The following is a 17,121-nucleotide window of genomic DNA, read 5'->3' as shown; positions in this document are numbered from 1 at the left end:
CTGTTGAATCTTCTGAACCTTCCCTTACTTTGATTTTTGAGGAAATTCAAGCGCTGCGTCTTAATACAGATGCTATTGCCACTGAAGTGAAAAATGTTCGCAAAGACATGGCTTCTATCTCCATGAAAGTGTCTGATAATACTATCAAAATTCAGGACAATAAAACTAAATTGGACGCTTTTACTCCTTTGGTGAATCAAATAGTACCAATGCATACTCAATTGCTGGAATTGGAAAACCGTAATAGACAATACAATCTTCGTATTTTCAATCTTCCGGAAGAGATTGAGGGATCCGATTGCCGCTTATATCTAGAATCCTTGCTACCTGGTCTCCTAAATCTCAAATTTCCTGAAAAATTTGAAATCGATAAGGCTCACAGAATTCCCTCACACAGGAATCCTCGCCACGCGAAACCCAGGCAGATGATTTTTAAGGTTTTGCGACACCGTCATTTGGTTCTTATCAGGAAAGCAGCAAGAGACATTCCCTCCCTCTTAGTAGATGGCTGTAAAATCTTTATCCATCAAGATTTTGCTAAAGAAACGGTTGCTATTCGCAAGGAATTTTCCTCTCTCCGGCCACAATTGCGAAGCCTTGGTTTTAAGTATGGTCTATTTGATCCCTCTACGATGAGAATCTGGAAAGATGCCTTTTCTAAATCTTTTCATCGTCCTGAAGATTTGAGACTCTTTCTAGCACAACAAGCTTCATCGTCAATGGACACTCATGATCCAGTTACCTGAAGACATCTACTCTGATCTTTCCTGACATCTATATATTTCTCACTCTTCACGGGCTCCAACGGTTCACTTGGCCATGCTTGAGGAACGTGTGTGCGCCTCTATCTTCTTATTTATGTCTCTGTTTTTTGTCTGTTTGTCCTTCCTTCCTTTGTGCTTCCTCCTTTTGTGTCCTTCCTGTTACTATTCTCTACGTAGAGTTACTTTTTCTCTGTGGCTGCTTTTCAACTCCTCTTCCTTTGATTCTTTTCCTCTCCTCTTCCTTCTAGCTCCTAATGGCTAATACTCACTCTATTAAACTTGTTTCACTCAATGTCAAGGGCCTGCGACATCCAGTAAAACGCACGAAAATCTTGGACTACCTGGGGGCCTGCAAAGCGGATATTTGTTTCCTTCAAGAAACACATGTTGATGATAAGATTTTGCAATACATGAAGAAAAAATGGGTTGATAATATTGTCTCCTCACCTGCGTTAGGGAAGAAAAATGGGGTTGCAATTTTCTTTGCAAAACGGTTACACTGTCAGATTCTTAGCAAGTTTAATGACTCTGAAGGTAGATATATTGTAGTTAAGATTAAAGTTTATGACTCATCCTTTTATTTGCTTAATGTTTATGGCCCTACGGCTGATGACCCTTCGTTTTGGTCTGCTATGACTACTGAAGTTCTGAAGTTAGGACAAGTTCCTTTGATTGTTGGGGGGGATTTTAATGTGATTATTGATCCGTTATTAGATAGGCTTTCCTCTGCAAAATTCCGCCCTCCTAGAGTTTTTCATGCCTTTAAGTCTTTCCTTAGATCCACCAAATTGGCGGATATTTGGAGATTACACTTCCCTACTGATAAATGGTTTTCCTTTTTCTCCAATTCTCATAACTCTCACTCAAGGATTGATTATTTTCTGCTTTCACCTTCTTTACTCCAATCAGCTGCCAATCCTGTTGTAGGTAATATTGATATCTCGGACCATGCTTTAATCTCCTTTGTTTTAAATGTCTCCTCTTCTTTTGCCAAACAAAATAGGTGGCGTATGAACACGAATATTGTACTTAATGACACGCATAAACCTAAACTATTACAAGCTGTCCAGGATTATTTTTTATTTAACCCTGAGGATTCAACTTCACTTGTCAATAGATGGGATGCGTTTAAGGCTTACATTAGAGGTTCCACTATTTCTATTATGGCCCATGCAAACAAACAATTTAACTCTAAAGTTAAACTTTTGGACACACAAATTGCCAAATATGAACGTTTATTTATTTCTTCTAATGACCCTACATACAAATTTACATTACAAAAGCTTCGCTATGAATTTAATGCTATACTTAGCACTAGAGCAGGGGTTCAACTTGCTAAATCCAATGCTAAATTTCGCTTTAATACCAACAAGTCTGGGAAACTCCTTGCAAATTATTTACGTATCAAGAAGGATAAAACCCAAATCACATCGATACGTGGTACTAATGGCCAAATTGCTATCTCCCATAATGACATTGTCCAAGAATTTTTGTCTTTTTACTCTACCTTGTATAGTAAACCTGATACCTGTGATGACTCTTTGATTGATTCATTTTTAAATAAATGTAATTTGCCTCAAATCTCTCCCTCCGATAGATTAACTTTAGATTCCCCAATTACTTGTGATGAGATCTTACTAGCTATTAAATCCCTTCCTAAGAATAAATCCCCAGGCCCAGATGGTATCCCAGCTGAATTTTATAAAGAATTTAATTCTCACCTTTTACCTCATTTAAGTGCCCTTTTTTCCCAGTTTGGTTCCTCTGGTACTATTTCGGGCTCCTTTACGGATGCTTTAATCGTTGTTCTACCAAAACCGGATAAGGACCCTACCCTGGTTTCTAATTATCGTCCCATTTCCCTAATAAACCAGGATTGTAAGCTTTATGCTAAAATCCTTGCTTCCAGATTGGCTCCTATCCTTCATTCCATCATTCATCCCAATCAATCTGGTTTCATGAAAAACAGATATTCTGCAAATAATACCAGAACGCTTTTACACGTTATTGAACAAAGCTCTCACCTTACTTCTCCTGCAGGAGTGATGGCTTTAGATGCAGAAAAAGCATTTGACAAAATTCATTGGCAATTTTTATTTAAAACTTTATTGTCTTTCAATTTTGGTTTCAATTTTATTCGTATGATTTCTGCCTTATATTTTGCCCCTACTGCTCGGCTGTTTATTAATGGTCAAATTTCTACTCAATTTCCACTCTTTAGAGGTACTAGGCAGGGTTGTCCTCTTTCCCCACTGTTATTTTTATTAGGAATTGAACCTTTTCTTAATTATATTCGATGCTGTGATTCTATTCAAGGTGTTATGATAAATGATGTCACTGTTAAAGCTTTAGCATATGCAGATGATGTGTTATTGTTTATTAACAATCCTCTCTCCTCTGTTCCCTCCCTTTTAGACATTATTGCACAATATTCTGTAGTCTCAGGTTACAAGTTAAATGTCAGTAAAACTGAATTTTTTCCTTTAAATGCTTTTTGTACACCGGATATGCTACCTAGCGCAGATATTCTTTGGCAAAGCACTAAGCTTAAGTACTTAGGTATTTTATTTGCTTCCTCATTACCTGCTACATTAAAACTTAATACGGATTTTATCCTTGATTACGTCAGAGACAAAACTTCCAAATGGTCTCCCCTTCATCTCACCTGGTGGGGGAGAATGGAGGCTATAAAAATGAATATTGCACCAAAAATTTTTTACTCTTTGGCTATGATTCCCACTCAGTTTCCTCTTAAATTTTATAATGATGTGGATAAACTGTTATCTAAATTCCTGTGGTCCAATAAAGTTCCTCGTATTGCTTACAGGAAATTAAAACTCCCCAAGTCCCATTTAGGATTTGCCCTTCCAGACTTTTACCTTTACCATAAAGCTTTTATCTTAAAGCAAAGCTCCTTGTGGTTTTCAAATTCACATATGGTCAAACCTCCAATATGGTTAGATATTGAAACCTCAATTATACGCCCCTTTACACTGCTCTCATTGTTGTCAATGTCGTCTGCTTCTAAGATTGTTCATAAGTCATCTATAATCAAATCATCTAGATTCATACTTAATGATTTAGACTCTAATTTTGACTTGCCCTTGCTTTCTACAGTACACTTGTCTTTATGGCACAGTGCCCTACTTAAATTAAACAGAAACATTAATTTCTGGTCCTCATGGATATCAAAAGGAATTTTATATCTTGAAGATGTCTTTTGTAACAATGCCTTTATTCCTTTTGAGCAACTACAATTAAAGTTTGGTATTCCGGTTTCTGATTTGTCAAAATACCAAGCTTTATGTAACTCTATTTTAGACTCCTTTCCCAATGGTATTCCCTCGTCCACCACTAATGACCTCTTGATTTATCTTATGGCTGTTACGTCCTCTTCTAAAGCTGTCTCTGTTTTTTATAAAAAACTTTCTACATTCCAGGGCTCCAATATTGGTGCAATATCATCCTTTTGGAACACAGAACTTTCCATTTCCCTTTCAGATGATTCATGGACCTCAATCTAGCTCAGCAGCATCTCCGGTTGGCTTCCGGTGTCCCTTTATCAGACTAATGCTTATATTTTATTTAACGCTTTATGGACTCCATCTCGATTAAGTCATGCCAAACTGATACCCTCTGATGTTTGTTGGCACTGCAAGTCAACTTTGGGTTCACTTCGTCATATGTTATTTGAATGTACAATTATTATGAAATTTTGGGTGAATGTTTGGAATGTCATTTTGAAAATTTTACCTTTACATGATGATATTTCTTATGCTGTGTTAATATGCAAATCGGCTGCCCTTTCCTATCCTCTTAATGATTCCGAGGCAAAGTTATTTAATTTTTTAATTACAGCTGCTTTAAAGTCCATTACTTTTTGTTGGAAAGACGCTTCTTCTCTTTCAGTTCATGCTTGGTGGTCTTGGATTACCTTTACAAGAAAAGGAGCTCAATTGTCTCTTAAAGGTGTCACTCACAATTCACAGACCTTTCAATCTTTTTGGTCGCCTATTGATTCGTATGTTCTACAATGATATGTTTAATACGCTGTTCTATCTCTTGTTGATTAATTTTTATCTAGCTGCCATCTTTGTTATATTCCATCAGTTGGTAACTCTCCATGGTATGGTTTTTATGATTCTATGATATCATCATTCCCCTATCCTCCCTTCCTTCTCCTCCCTTTCCCTTCCTCTACGTTTTTGGTTTATTGCATTTTATATTTATTACTTACTCATTTACGCATGTACAAATTATTCTTTCTGTATTGTACTTGTCTATTTCTTTTGTTGCAAAAAATTTCAATAAAATCGATTTGAACTTAAAAAAAAAAAAGCCACAGCCCGTGCTTTCACGGCCGGCTTCCAGGTGCCTTGTCTATCGAATTGGATACCCAGATAGCAGAAGATGTCGGCTAACTCCACCTTCCTATTATTCAGAACAATTGGGCATGGTTGTCTATGTTTTTTTGGGCCACACGACATAGTAAACGTCTTCGAGACGTTTACACATAACCCTCTATCGTTCATAAAATTGGTGAAGCTGTGTACGGCTTTCTGGAGTCCAACTTTAGTCTGTGAAAGAATGGCCGCATCGTCAGCATAGAGTAAAATAGGAATGGGCTTGCCCTGGATTACGGGGTAATCATAGTACTGGTGTGTTAGGCAAGTACCCACTCCATTAATATATAAGTTAAAAAGCAGGGGGGCCAGGATGCAGCCCTGCCTTACCCCTCTGCTAATCTTAAAAAGGTCTGTACATTCCCCCCTCTGACCATATCTAACTCGGGCACATGCCTCCACATAGAGTTCTCTGATATATACAATTATTTTATTATCCAGCCCAATGTCCCTCAGCGTCTGCCAAAGACTGTCGTGCAAAACGCAGTCAAAAGCAGAGCTGAGGTCCACATAGGTCACATACAGATTTGTTTTCCTTGCATGGATATATTTAGAGATAATTAGTGAAAGATTTAGCCCCTGCTCAATTGTCCCCCGCCCTCCTCTGAACCCATACTGAAAAGGAGACAACACATTCTGACCCTCAACCCAGTCTTGGATGCGAGCAAGAATGACCCTGCCTGCCAGCTTCATAAAACCATCTAGCAGGGAGATGGGACGGTAGCAGGCAGGATCATTCCTGTCCCCCTTCTTGTATATCGGGACTAAGATAGCCTCCTTCCAGGTTGGGATAAAACCTCTTTTTGACATGCAATTCAAAACTCTAGTGAGTAGAGGAGCCCACAGGTCTGGGTACATTTTAAAAACATCAATCGGGACAGAGTCGGGCCTGGTGCTTTCGAGGCTGAGCTCTCCCTTAGGGCCTTGTATACTTCCTCTAGTTCAAATTGGATATCTAGAGGAAACGGGGGGTCCACTTCTTCTGGTGATATTTCAAAAGTTGTTATAGGCAGAGTCTTATTGCTATACAGGGCCTGGAAGTGGGATACCCATTCCCTGGCCGTGATAGCATTATCTAAACGAGGACCTTGACTTTCTTGATAAAAAGGAGCATTCACAGCCTTCCAAAAGGCAGCAGAGTCTTTTTGTATTGCCGCTGTGTGGAGGGCTTCCCAGGCTTCAGCTTTTAGGTCTTTCTTCCTTCTAATCAAGGCAGCACGGTACTTACGCCTAGCCCCTTATGATGAGACAAAACCGGGATTAGTAAACACTCAGATCTCTCCAAAAGATACATTAATCACCAGAGTTAAATAGACATTTGTGTTTAGGGCCCAAACATTGCAGGTGCGCAAACCACTCAGAAGTCTTTGCCTTTCATCCTGTCAGATATTTCAAAATGTAGCTTAGTCCTCCAGCACGGCTCCTCCACAAAAGCAGCATTCTGTGCCCTAGACCTATGCAGAGGACGGCACGCCACATGCTGTAACTACACAAGGGCCCATTGCAAGGGAGTAGCCGGAAAAATAAAATACCCCCCCGCTTTATATGGCACTAAATAAAAGGAGAAAAGTGGTCTATCTTGGTCTTTCCTTTTGAAGTCTGTGAAAATTGTTCCCCTGATGAAAATTTGCAAAAACAATGCAAAAACAAATAAAGCTTAAGGGATACATTCTTTTGATAATAGAAAAATTGTTATTATGCATTGAATTGAAAAGTTATAGTTGTAACTGTAAAGTATATTTTCTACAATGTCCAAATAACAGTGTAAGTTGCTCACCCCACGTAAACAACTTTCTTTCCTTATGTCCTTCTTTCTATCCACCTTTGGTCTCTACTTTCTTCTTTACATCCTCAATTTATTTTTCTTTCCATCTTTCTGTCTGTGCATCCTTTCATTTCGTCTCTGATTCTCTCGCTATTCTTTAAATTCATATTTCATTTTCGTTTTTGCATATTCCACATTAACATTCACTTTGTGTTCCTTTGTTCCATTTGATCATCTAAATCTTCCTCTATCTTTCCTGCTTTCTTTAAATATTTGCATTCAATTCTTCCTTCACTTTCTCACTACATTTGCCTTGTGCCTCTTTTTGATATCCCATTATCATAATGTCTCTTTCTGTTGCCGCTTTTGGCTACTGCGGCACCCTCTGCCCCCCCCCCCCCCACCCCCCCCCCACACACACACACACAGCTGCATCACAGTGATTATTCTTGCTTTATTGATTTGTTTGTCATTCTGTCCTGTGCTGATCTGCGAGTCACAGATCAAAGTTAGGAAGGGCCATGAAACACTTATCTGACCCTGGGTGCTTCCCTACACCTTTGGCCCATTTTCATTTCTTAGGTGATAATCAGCCACATCAGAATGACAATGAGCCTGCACAAAAACTGAGCGAGGTCGGGGAGGCGCAGCTGCAGCCTTCAAAAAGTGCGAGCTGGCTCCGATTGTCACGGGGAAACAGCACAGCTTGCTGCCATCCCCAAAATTATGGACAAAAGGCGTCCGTGAAAGAAATGCTCACGGACAAGGGGCCCAAATAACGGGCAGTCCATGAAACGTACAGACGGTTGGTCACCCTAGCCAGCTCAGTCCCCTACACTCTCTCACATGCGTGGCCGCTACCATTGCAGGTAAGAGAGAGGGGTGGGGGGGAGGGGGGGGGGGGGGTTTGAAAGACGAACACAAGGCAAAATTAAATAAATAATTTTCTCTCATGGTCATATCTCGAAATCCCCCCCAGCCGGCCTCACCGCTCTTACCTGCGGCGGCCATGGCAGCTCTGTCACTGGCGATGGCCAGGAGATGAACACATGCCTCTCCCAGGGCCTCTCTCTGCCTTCTCTCTCCTTCTCCCACTGGGAGAACCCCGCTCACCACTTCAACAGGTGCCGAATAACGGCCACAATCCAGCCGCCCCCAAAGCCTGGGGCAACACTAGCTTGGCGATACCAAACAAATACTCCTTTTGCGACTGCACAGCCCTTGACCGACTTGGCCTGGAATGTTTTAAAGCGCTCATGTGCCAATAGATATATGTAAGTTACTGAAAATCCAATACAAAGATTTATACATGAATAACTGACCAGGGAGGATAAAATCTGAGCAGGATTATATGCATCTGTACCTTTTACCTTGTACCTTTTACATCTAGACTCTAGATTCTAGAGCAATGTGTATGTCAGCAGCGATATTCAACATTCCAAGCTAACCTGCTTGCAAGCAACAGAAACCTCGAAAAAGCCCATAAAATGTACCAGACATAATCCGGCCCAGGTAAGATGTATTAATAGGAACAAACACTAGGGCTTTAAGTGGGCCGGGTCTCTCCGGTGCTGAGCACAGGCTGTTTTTTAAAGAGGTCCTCGAAACTGTTCTCCAAAGGGGCTCTGTTTTGTGCCCTGGCACAGGTGGTCTGTTTTTTGCAGACTGCAGTGACAGCAGGCACATCGATGTGCGCTGCTCACACTGCTTACTTCTCACTAGAGGAGAAGTTACGGCATGATGCCATGCCAAGTGAGCATTCTAGGGGAAGGGAAATCCTTTAAAGAGAGTCATTTTCCCTCTGGATTTCCTTTCTCTTTTTGAAACTCAGGAGCAGCAACATTGCCGTGGTGTCACCAGGGCTTCAAGTGGAAACTTTTTCAATATTATGTACAAGCCATAGTTGCTGCTTATTTATCTTATGCAGATAACAACCATTGACAAAGCCAAAAATCCTGACTTGTTGTAGGTATGATGTATGTTACTTGTATCATATCTGGATGTAATGACAGAAACAGAAAAATACAAGTCGGGCGGCACACTATGCTAAACACAGAGTTTCAGCGTATGTGTATTAAGCCACGCCCTTAATTACATTGGCCACGCCCCTTTACGAGACCCCCCCTCTTTTTTTCATTCCACTTAAAAACCCTGACAAACACATCCTGGCACAACGAGGGCGAGGCCACACTCTACAATATATAGTGCATAACAATACATAATGAAACTAATGTGCACACCGCTGACTGTATGGTCCAAAAGAAGGCAGATAGTCCTCCGACCTAGTGAGAGCCCAGATGGGATCCGAAGCAGAATAAGTTATATGACATTTTCTTGCTCTGTACTCCACCATATCAGCTCCACTCTTTTTCCAGCTGAGTCTAGATCAGGAGAGCACATGCTCAAATAATGCACCAGAATGCAGCTTGCATCAAGCAGGCGCAAGAAAAAAACACATCAAAAGGGGCCCGCCTTATAGTTTTGGATACGTTGTTTCAAGTGAAATGTCACAGATAAAGCCAAATTACCAACAAGGGCAGATGGATTCACCATTCCAGCGCACAGATACCCCTTGGGGTGACAGTATTGTGCTTTACAAATGACATTTGATTGATTCCAGCAGCTGCCTAAAAACACTGTTGCCCTCCAGTGACAATTCAGCCAGGATTAGGAGTCGACCAAACATAGCATTCAAATCACGTCTTGCCATCTTGATGAAATGAGTCTGTCTGACAAAACGCTAATGCCTGAACTTGTGACCCTTGCCACACCGCCAACAACCCCGCTTACCAGTGGAGTGACCATAGATCACGACCTGCTGCAGAGTCTGTTCCCTGGTGCAACCATGCTGTTGCCCACCATCACCCTTCTAAAATGCAGCCCCTCAGCAATAACATCTTTGCCCACACCAGAGACAGTTCCCGGACCTCCTCAGAAAAAGAAGGAAGGCATAATGAAAGCCAAAAGAAAGGGGAGGAGTTAATGAAAAACATGCTGCCTCTTTCGATGGACATTTTTGGTTTTGACAGCCTATCCCAGGAGGTGGTTAAACTCTTTCTGTAAGGACTGTGATGAGGAAGGTGGACATGGTGGGAATGTCATTTGAATCAGGTGGTTAGGCAGTGGGTGGTTTGATAGCATGGCCTCAAATGGCCAATCATGTTGGTTAATTTTCACACACCGTTTTGTAGATTTAAGCCTTGGTCTGTTCCATACTATAACTCAGCACTTCTATTTGTTTTCCTAGACTGTTTTAATGTATTTGATTTGAACGGTGATGGGTACATTTCCCGGGAAGAAATGTTTCACATGCTGAAAAACAGTCTCGTCAAACAACCAACAGACGAAGATCCCGATGAAGGAGTAAAAGACCTCGTTGAAATCACACTGAAGAAGATGGTAAGTAATATTTTTGACACTAGATGATGGAGTGAGTCAGTATTTCTTCCCCACAGAAACCAGGCCAGTCTTTAAAATGATCTCCTTTAATACTTTCATTAAAATGGTCTCCTTTTATGCTGCCATTAAAATAAATCATTTGCTCTGCTAGACATCCATTATCTCAAACCCATTACCATGTTTATTGCAATTGGATTTTTTTTATTTCAAATGGAACTCTACCACCCTCTTCTAACCCCTTTCATGGTTCCCTCGACCGTCCCCCAATAATATGTAGTTATGGTTGATGGATACATCGTGGTAGTGGGTTAGAAGACCAGCATTATGTGCTACATTATATGACACCTTCTATTGAGAGTATTATAGAACGCTGCCCACACTCTCCATTGAGACTTTCATAGTATTCCTCTTAAGTCACTATTTAGGTTCCGAAGTTTCACTCTGTGATCAAGCTATTGAAACTAATGACCTTCCTCTTTTGCCTACTAGCTTCTGATATACGTCTTGCCACATAAGTCTAGGTCTAACACAACTACTTTTCCTATCTCACCTGAACGCAAAATTGCAAACATGAAGCAGTTAACAATATGAGAGAGATTTTCGAAATTCTAAATTGTCTCTCTCTAGAATGCAGCTTGCATCAGTTTAAATGTTTTCTTTTGCAAATGGTTCCATCGTGCACCATTCCCAATAGTGTATGATCGGAAAAGTTTCAAAGTTAGGCATCTTTTCTACAAATACATTTTTCTGAAATGACTGTTCAACAGTAACAGTGTTTCCCCATCATAGGATTTTCGTTGAATTCATGAACATGGAAACCAAGACCAGGTTTGAGAGAGAATTTTATGTTTCTAAAATTGTTTTCTTTTCGAATTAAAACCCATCTATAAAGCTACATTGGATGCTCTGACCCTTTTAATGGTACGCCGATAAAACATTTGAGAGAGTGAACGGGGGGACACATTGCATGCTTCACAATTTTGAGGTTCCCTTTCTGGGCTGGGCCCTGCAGTCTGGGAATTATTTTAAGACCAGGATAAAGACAATGAATCGCAAAAATGAGAACCACAAGCAGAATTTATTTGCACTTTCTCAAGTATGGGTAAAAACAATATGAAAACATGGGAAGAGGTGAATCGGTGAGAAGCAGAACTCCCCCATCTAAAGGGGGTTGAGAATCATTGTTTATCCTTGCTTAGGGGAAGAAGCAACTGGAAAACATCGTTTACAATGCACGCAATACATCGCATACAATTACAACACGGTCATTACAACGATGGCATTGTTACATCGCTTACCATAACAAATTGCTGCAGGGGGCAGAAGATGTTGGATTTTAAATCCAACACCTTCCCTACTGTGGCACAGACTGGAGTTGGAATAGTAAATTATACTATTCTAAAATTCAACACCCCATTACAGTAAGTCGGCGTAACAACGCGGTCATTGTAATGACCACTTTGTAATGGCATGGGTAGTAAACGCATGCATTGTAACATGGCCTATTAAAGCAACTTCTCCACTGCTGTACATAGCAAGAGACCTCGCAGATGCCACAGATGGATCACTGACATAATATCGAGGGACATATTATCGACTATCAAAAATGTCGGCTACAAAATATCGACAGACAGAATATCGACTTCGTATCTACAAACAGGTAAGTACAAAAATATCGAGTAAAAAATATTGTTTACAAAAATATCGTTTATAAAAATATCGACTTTATTAAAAACAATGTTAAATTTAATTAATATTAAAAATTAATTACTAAAATATACTTAAAATACTTAAATTACCTTATAATAATTAAATAATTAATGAAAGTTATAAAAAAAAATTACAATCATATTTGTTAAAACATATATATATAGTAACATAATATAATTAAATAATATCCAATATTATTACCGTAGGATAGCGGAAGTGTAAAAATTACTATTCCCACCACAGAGAGTGCAACAGTAGGGAAAGCGTTGGATAGCGTAGGGGTAAAAATTACTATTCCCACTCCAGTGGGTGCAACAGTAGGGAAAGCGTTGGATAGCGTAGGGGTTACAATTACTATTCCCACTCCAGTGAGTGCAACAGTAGGGAAAGTGTTGGATAGCGTAGAGGTAAAAATTACTATTCCCACTACAAAGAGTGCAACAGTAGGGAAAACGTTGGATAGAGTAGGGGTAGAAATTACTATTCCCACTCCAGTGAGTGCAACAGTAGGAAAAGCGTTGGATAGCGTAGGGGTAAAAATTACTATTCCCACTCCAGTGGGTGCAACAGTAGGGAAAGCGTTGGATAGCGTAGGGGTAAAAATTACTATTCCCACTCCAGTGGGTGCAACAGTAGGGAAAGCGTTGGATAGCGTAGGGGTAAACATTACTATTCCAACTCCAAAGAGTGCAACAGTAGGGAAAGCGTTGGATAGCGTAGGGGTAAAAATTACTAGTCCCACTCCAAAGAGTGCAACAGTAGGGAAAGCGTTGGATAGCGTAGGGGTAAAAATTACTATTCCCACTCCAGTGGGTGCAACAGTAGGGAAAGCGTTGGATAGCGTAGGGGTAAAAATTACTATTCCAACTCCAAAGAGTGCAACAGTAGGGAAAGCGTTGGATAGCGTAGGGGTAAAAATTACTATTCCCACTCTAAAGAGTGCAACAGTAGGGCAAGGGTTGGATAGCGTAGAGGTAAAAATGACTATTCCCACTCCAGTGAGTGCAACAGTAGGGAAAGCGTTGGATAGCGTAGGGGTAAAAATTACTATTCCCACTCCAGTGGGTGCAACAGTAGGGAAAGCGTTGGATAGCGTAGGGGTAAAAATTACTATTCCCACTCCAAAGAGTGCAACAGTAGGGAAAGCGTTGGATAGCGTAGAGGTAAAAATTACTATTCCCACTCCAGTGGGTGCAACAGTAGGGAAAGCGTTGGATAGCGTAGGGGTTAAAATTACTATTCCCACTCCAGTGAGTGCAACAGTAGGCAAAGCGTTGGATAGCGTAGAGGTAAAAATTACTATTCCCACTACAAAGAGTGCAACAGTAGGGAAAACGTTGGATAGCGTAGGGGTAAAAATTACTATTCCCACTCCAGTGAGTGCAACAGTAGGGGAAGCGTTGGATAGCGTAGGGGTAAAAATTACTATTCCCACTCCAGTGGGTGCAACAGTAGGGAAAGCGTTGGATAGCGTAGGGGTAAAAATTATTATTCCCACTCCAGTGAGTGCAACAGTAGGGAAAGCGTTGGATAGCGTGGGGGTAAAAATTACTATTCCCACTCCAGTGAGTGCAACAGTAGGGAAGCGTTGGATAGCGTAGGGGTAAAAATTACTATTCCCACTCCAGAGAGTGCAACAGTAGGGAAAGTAAATACTTCTTATATTATGTAAAAAAATATAAATTAATATCTATCAAAAATTAATTAAAAGTAATTACCAATTTAATATAATATAATAATTAGTCAATTAAAATTACAAATTACAATTAATTGTTACTATTAGTTACCTATTCAAATTAATTACAAATTAACAATTAATTAATTAACAATTAAAAATTAATTAACAATTAATTCAAATTAAATACAATTTAACTTGAATTATTTAATTAACTATGAATAAATTACTTCCCACCCTATTCCCCTATAAACTCACAACCCGCTACAGAAAATAAATTAGTAAAATTAACATCATTAGCAATTAATCCATTAAATAAAACTAATTGGCAATTAAAATTTAATTATTTACCCATAAAAAATTAATTACCAATCAATTCTAAAAAAATACCAATAAATATTTTTACGTATTTAATTAATTATAAATAAATTACTTCCCACCCAATTCCCCTATAAACCCACAACCCGCTACAGAAAATAAATTAGTAAAATTAACATAATTAGCAATTAATCAATTAATTAACATTAATTGCCAATTAAAATGTAATTAATTACCAAATATAAATTAATTAACAATTAATTAAAGAATACCAATATATAAATTTACATATTTAATTAATTATAATTAAATTACTTCCCACCCTATTCCCCTATAAACCCACAACCCGCTACAGAATTAAATTAGGCAAAAATTAAAAAACCCAAAATTAATTAATTAAAATTAATTATAACATAAATACACACATAACAAACACTATAAAAAATTCGATATTATTAAAAATTCGATAATTTTAATAACCTATATTATATACTTCGATATTTTAACTTTCTATATTTTTAACATTCAATATTACATTACTTACCTTCAAAACGATATTTTTGATGTCTATATTCTGTCCATTCGATATTTTGTCCAGCCTATATTTTGGACTCGATATTATGTCCATTCGATATTTTGTAGTCGATATTATGTCTGTTTACCGCCACAGATCATTTCATTGCTGTAGCTATTTCGCTGCAAACTCTTGTTCCCTCTGCCTTAGCACATATAGGGTAATTAGATTACTGCGTAATGAGACAGTTTTATCTTCTTCTAATGATTAGGTCGTGCAACAATCCAAAACAGAGAGGATCAGGCTAACTCCTTTCATACCATTTGTCCCACCTCTGCATGCCCCTCTGAGTCTCAGTGAACTAGGCATTCAAGGCTTTGTATCAAAACACATTGTGCATGGGGGGCGTGGCTAGCGGCCAAGCATGGCGGCAGCGTGATGTGAGAGCTCCCTGAGGCGACACAGCCTTTTATAAAATCCGACACACTGATCCGCTACATTGCTCACCTGAAGGAGCGGCTACCGGGTCCGGGGCCGGTGCAACGCCGTCCGACCCTGTCCAGGTGAAAATCGGGGGCCGGGAACAGCATCGGCGCACCCTGCTGCCACTGGGCCTATAACGGAAGTGCAGCCCCGACCTCCAGTGGCTGCTGGATCCCGGCGGAAGTGAGGGCTAGTCGGCCTGCCCACGGGGGCGCCTCCCGCCCCCCTGACCGGATAGGCGCGACGGGAGCACCACACGGCACACAGTGAGTTTCTGGGGCACTACTGGAGCGTGGATAGGCGGACCGCCTACCGAAGCCTACAGATAAGGACTAGGGGCTGCAGCGAGGGCGCTATCGCGCAGGAGACCGGACTGCCGGCGGCGCCCCACGTGTACATGAACTGACCCGGAGGGAGCGAATACAGGACAGGGGCAGCGCTTGGGTGCCAGGAACCACCGGACCCCCCCCCTTTCAGCGGCGATAAAAAAAAATAAAAAAAAAGAATAAAAAAGAACCACGCAGAGCGCCGGCGGCTGATGGCACGTATTGGTGCCCCCGGGGTCCCACAGACACAATAGGAGGCACAGGAGTTTTATCGGAAGGGCCGGCAAGGGCCGAGAAGGTCACAGGAGCAACAGCGATCCCAGGGAGACAAGCAAGAAGTACCCATGACGGGATAAGCCCCTGTGAGTCCCTACCCGGGCGAGCCCGCCTAACAACGTGAGTGACCACACTGTGGAGCCGGCACTGGCAAGCGCGGCGCACCCTCAGGATCTGCTGGGCCTGTGGGGGGCTGAAACACACTCAACGGTTTGGTGCGCACCGAGGTTATCACCGCTGAAGCACGTTCCTGGCCCTGCTGCGACACTGCACGATAACCGTATGAGAGGAGCGGCATTGTGGGTCGCAGGCACCTCACACAGACACTCGAATTGCGAACCGGTGCAAGCCCTGAAGCAACGCGCAGTACCCGGGGCTGAGTCACACGAGCAGCTCTGTCGTAAGTGGCCCTCCGAAGTGCGCAGCGGCCACGTTCTGATGACCTCACCAGCTGCAGGGTAATACAGATTTCCGTAGTGCAATAAACGACTGAACTCACAGGGGGACTGAGACCACGATACGCTGCCCCTCCCTGGCCTCCGATGAGCACGGCAAGCAGCTAGCCATACAGTGCCCACCATCCTACCTGAAACTGGGAACGATAACCAAGCCCCTCGAGCCATGGCGGGCAAAGGAACCAGGAGTGGGTCAACACAGGCCAGGCTGGATAAATTCGCCTATAGCCAACATGGACAATCGCAGGTCACTGGGCGCACCTCAACGGGCGCTAACCAAGAAACAGAGGGGACCAAGAGGGTGACACTGGAGGACATTATGAAAACCCTCTCTGAAGTGCGAACGACAGTGGGCTCCATTTCCTCTGAGGTGACTCTACTGCGAGCAGACTTCCAAAAAATGACTGAAAGGGTGTCCCAGGTGGAGGTTGTTACGAAGTCTCTCGTGGCGGACACCTCGGAACTGCAAGTGGCTATGGAGCGTATGGAGAAGGTCACCAGGCAGCTGCAGGACAAGCTGAACGACCAAGAAGGGCGTTCGCGGAGAAATAATATACGCATCCTTGGCCTTCCGGAGACAGAAGGTAAAAGGGCGATGGACCTCTACGTTGAAGATCTCATCAAAGATAAATTGCAACCTAAAGGACTATCACACTTCTTTTCAGTAGAAAGGGCACATAGGGTGCCTGGCGGCACACCCAAACCAGGAGCGGCGCCGCGACCTGTGTTGGCTAGACTGTTCAATTTTAGAGACAGGGATGCAATTCTTCAAGCAGCAAGAGTCTCCCCACCCATTAAAATCCAGAACTCAACCTTGGCTTTCTTTCCGGATTATACGGCGGAAGTGGCCAGACGCCGGAAGTCATTCAACGAGGTGAAGAAGGCGCTGCGAGACAGGGACTTGCCATACTCAATGTTGTTCCCAGCCAAATTGCGGATTGTAGCCGAGGGTAAGACATGGTTTTTTGACAAGCCGGAAGTGGCTCAGGATTGGCTTGACGGCTGGAGGCAGGTGGGACAACCTCACCGTCCA

At 41.7% G+C, this 17,121-nt stretch overlaps 1 protein-coding gene across 1 annotated transcript in view; it reads left to right on the top strand.

The window, feature by feature from the left end:
• The window catches only part of CLXN (calaxin), a 216,990-nt gene that overhangs the window by 112,528 nt on the left and 87,341 nt on the right, over positions 1-17,121 (top strand). The window contains exon 4 of the mRNA XM_078663652.1: positions 10,180-10,331. Coding sequence (XP_078519778.1) covers positions 10,180-10,331 — 152 coding nt within the window. The remainder of the gene's footprint in view (positions 1-10,179; positions 10,332-17,121) is intronic.

Source organism: Lissotriton helveticus, chromosome 10 (genome assembly GCF_964261635.1).
Source record: "Lissotriton helveticus chromosome 10, aLisHel1.1, whole genome shotgun sequence".
NCBI classification, from domain to species: domain Eukaryota; kingdom Metazoa; phylum Chordata; class Amphibia; order Caudata; family Salamandridae; genus Lissotriton; species Lissotriton helveticus.
Note: the sequence above shows the minus strand (reverse complement) of the source record. Positions and strands in the feature narration are given on the sequence as shown.